General features: G+C 38.6%; 1 protein-coding gene across 1 annotated transcript in view; it reads right to left on the bottom strand.

Annotated features, from left to right (window-relative positions):
* Positions 1-2,607, bottom strand: part of Ret (protein kinase receptor Ret oncogene) — a 21,659-nt gene extending 19,052 nt beyond the window's left edge. Inside the window, exon 1 of the mRNA XM_018031842.2 lies at positions 1,773-2,607. Within this exon, the coding sequence (XP_017887331.1) occupies positions 1,773-1,824 (52 nt within the window). The 5' untranslated portion in view covers positions 1,825-2,607. The remainder of the gene's footprint in view (positions 1-1,772) is intronic.
* Positions 2,608-4,008: the final 1,401 nt, after the last annotated feature.

The following is a 4,008-nucleotide window of genomic DNA, read 5'->3' as shown; positions in this document are numbered from 1 at the left end:
TGGACACAGTTTTTTATTACATGTCTTAAACTTTACGGTTCATACAACCTTAAGAAGAATTCATGATGAATTTTTTAAAGTACCGTAAAATGCAAAGTCGTGAACTGTTTAATTGTGATATTAATTATAATATTCAGGTAATCGAGAAATTGTCTCATATTTTGAAAGACAAATTCGTTGATGGAGTACCTTGTGCAATTTTTTCCTCGTTTGATTGACTTTCCTTCGTCGAATGGAATTTTAAGGGGAAATACATTGGATCGCATCTTGAATCGATTGGCTGGGATTCTCGCGTGTTTTTCTATTGTAAAACGACCGCTTCGCATGCCACTACGTCACCGCGAGACACATTACACTGTATAGCACACGCTTGGGGAATCGGGTAATTGTAATGGCGTGTTAATGAATTTGCTGTTAAATAACGGCACTGCTAATTATATATATCCACTGGCCTATCACATTCATCCATTTTCGGACAATCTTCCCTTTATCGAGCGATCAATTTGTCATGAATCGCATACAATGTACTACATTTTGCTCCGCCGTCGTTACGTATCCACTACATTATTCGAATAATGTAAATCCAGAGAGGAAATATGTTGGTCCGTCGCACAATAAATTGACCGGATAATGTAATTCTCGTAAATCCTATTGAATCCAGACAAATAGAAGAAAGTAAAGGCGCAAGTTGACGCGAAGGGCAGTAGTATCGATTTTTTCGGGTTGCATTGGAATATCACGTGAGGGAGAGAGTGGTTGCACGCGACGTGACGATATCGCGTTCCCTGATTATACGGTCAAGTGCGAATGTCATCGGTCCAACCTTCGCGTGGTGGTATTCATTTGAAAATCTTGTTCCTCCAAAATCCTACAAGCGTAATTACGATGCGTGACGTAATCCACCCGCTGTTAAAATCCTCTACTGCTCCTAAGTCCTAAATCCTATGTGCTCTTCTATTATTCAACCGCACCTGGCTATGACTATTAAAATTTAGGAATTTATCTGGGAAGATGCAAAATCCGATGATCTATGCATCAGTTCCATACTACATTGTATGAAGTGGTTTGATTTACAGCAGATTATTTTAAATCCTGAGCAACACTTCCGATTGTTTGATTTACGTAATAAATGCATAAAAATTCATGAATTCTAAAGGCTTATAAACAAATATTTGTTTAAAATATATTATAAGTAAATTTCACGTGAGCCAGTGTGTTGTTTTAAAGGTGATTCGCTTCGCTAATCAAATTATTTACTGTACACGCGGTACCATGTTCCTTATCCACTTTTCCCAAGCGTACGAAATCGCGAGCGATAACTCTGATAGCGAGCGAGCCTGAAATCGGTATCGTCGAGCACGCGAATTTTAGCATACAATGCTGCACCGCATTAATTTCGTCGTCGATTTAATGTCGTGACTTCGCGGGATCAGAACCAGGCCGTGTTCCATACGTTTCTAAAACGAGACCATGCGTCTACTTAGATTTCAATGATTTTCGATAATGAAAATGTCAACCTTCCTTATTCCACTCTAATTATTGTACTTTTTGCAGGACACACGTATTTGCATTCTTTTATTTTTATATTTCGATATACTTTTTTCTATTCGTTTTATCTATACTTACTGTTCAGTTTCACATTAATTATAATATAAAAGCAGAAAACAGAAGCTTACAATTAGAAAGGAAGACTAACTAATGTGTTGAAGGTTTAGTAACTAAATGAAACGTGGTTTCTACGTGCAAGTAAAAGATTCGATGACAAGACTTACCGAAGGCAGGTGATCCCATCGGCAATAACAATAGCAAAAATAATGGTATCATGGTTCGAAGTTCACATGAATCAATTCACAGTACAATATTTCACTTTAGAGCTAACTGTTCACATGGTATCACGCCGGACGCATGGTTAGAAGAATGCAAGGTTGACTTTGTTTGTCTCGATCTTCTAATGTTTTTCGTTAAGCATGCTCGTGTTCTCTCTCTTCTGCACTCTTCAACAGTTAATAACAACTGCCAGTTTTAAACTACACGACGTTTTTAAGTAAACTTAAATTCGTTCACGAAGGAAACTATATATAGTCACTGAACGAATTCATCCAAATCGACGATTCATTTAACGATCGTCTCTTATAAATTAATTGGTGGATGAAAATTTGTATATGAAAAATTTCTTTAAATAATTCTATTCAAATTGATTTAGAATTTAGGACGTACATCCGGAAAAATGAAGGATAGTCCTTAATATTAAATGATAAAAGTAATGCTTAAACCGTTATCTATCCCTTGCCTTTTTTAATTAACGATGCGACACACGCAACACATGCTTTCTATCACTGAAGCAATTTTACTCGTTACATTTTCGTCACGATTATGTGCGTTTCGTTTAGTTGCGAGCGAACGGGCAATGCTCGCGCTGACACTGTCGCGGACGAGATGTACCGGCGTTTCATTTTGTCAACCGTGGCAATCAGCGGTCGGCTTCGATCTTTATGTGGTGGAAAACGTATGGCGAAACGTTTGGAAAATTGGGAAGGAAAATGAGGTCGTGGCGAACACGTCGCAACGCCGACACGCACCAGGCATTACTGGGAAAGAAACGTCGCAGCCGGTGTTATCAGGTAGAATTTGAAGCGGGTGCGCTTGCGCGTGCGCGCGTACTCACGTGCGCCACGCGCACCCCCAAGTGAAAAGGGAACGCAGAGGGTTGCTCAGGGAATAGGTGCGACCCTTCCATGCTCGCATCTTCTCCTACGCTACCACGATTATTCCCTCTTGCTACGCGTATGACACGCGCGCTTCCTAATTTCCACTTTCTCCTTGAGTCTATTCGCTTCTCCTCTTTCTTTTCCTGAAGCCACCTTTTGCGGTTAAGGTGCCAGGGGCGGTGATTCCTAGTCTGCGGCTGCATTCGACACTTGCAATTCTTCGTAATAGATCGGATTTATCAGTTCTTTTTTATACTCGTTATTACGTCACACATTGACTAATTTTAATTAAATTGCAAAATTGTAGACATTTTTCTGTGACAAATCCTTTCAATTTTTAATGGTATACATTTTCACTTAAATCAAACGCTCATAAAAAATCAACATTCGATTATAATAAAACCCAAGTGTAAAATTTTATGTGGATCGATAACTATGCAAAGAGTTGAAGGTAAGAATTGTTTCGTATCTCTTAAGCTCACTATAATCTTCTTTAACGTTTGGAAAGGAACATTTCGGCGAAGAAAACATTGGTATTAGGCTTTCCCCCCTTCGAAACGAAAACGGAGCGCGACACAGGACGCGAGGGGTGCATTTCAATTGATCCGTCGCTATCGCCTACCAGGGTTCGTTGACCAACATTATCGTATACGGTGACGTGCACGCGAACTTACACGGAGCGTGTCCTTGAACGCTGATCGGTTCCTCGTTAATTTCGTTTGCCCACGTTCGACTTTTGCTTTCACGGGTCGCGAAAATTACTACAATTGTACAGTATGTTATAACAAAATATTCTGATTAGAATGATGAAAAGAGATAAGCATTGAATTGTGTATAAAATCATTCAATGAGAAATATAATTTTTATTTAATTGCAATTTTAATTTTCCATAAGTTTATAATCGAATTAAACACTTCATTGTCATAGTATGAAATTTGAATCAACATGTCGAAACAATTTCTGTTACGAACTGCGATAATTAACGATAGTTTAGATTAAGTCATAATATCTGCCATACAGATATCATTTAATGATTGTAACAGGATGTTTTCGTCTGATGTCAATTGGGAAGAAAGCTGACTATGAGTCAGAAGGAGATTCATCTCGCTGCGTCATGCTCACTACACTGAATTCGCTCATTGTTGGGGCTGTTTCGCCCCATCAAACTGACAAATCGTCAACTTCTCGATTCATTCGTTCAGTACTTTCGTTAAAAATTAAACTTCGACCACCTAACTTATATCTAAACGCATCCCATTTTCTTCTTCTTCTTCTTTTTTGATCCGCAGTATAGTAAATA

The sequence above is a fragment of the Ceratina calcarata genome, unplaced genomic scaffold, assembly GCF_001652005.2.
Source record: "Ceratina calcarata isolate Rehan_Ccalc_2016 unplaced genomic scaffold, ASM165200v1 scaffold557.2, whole genome shotgun sequence".
NCBI classification, from domain to species: Eukaryota; Metazoa; Arthropoda; class Insecta; order Hymenoptera; family Apidae; genus Ceratina; species Ceratina calcarata.
This window is presented reverse-complemented; position numbering and strand designations above follow the sequence as displayed.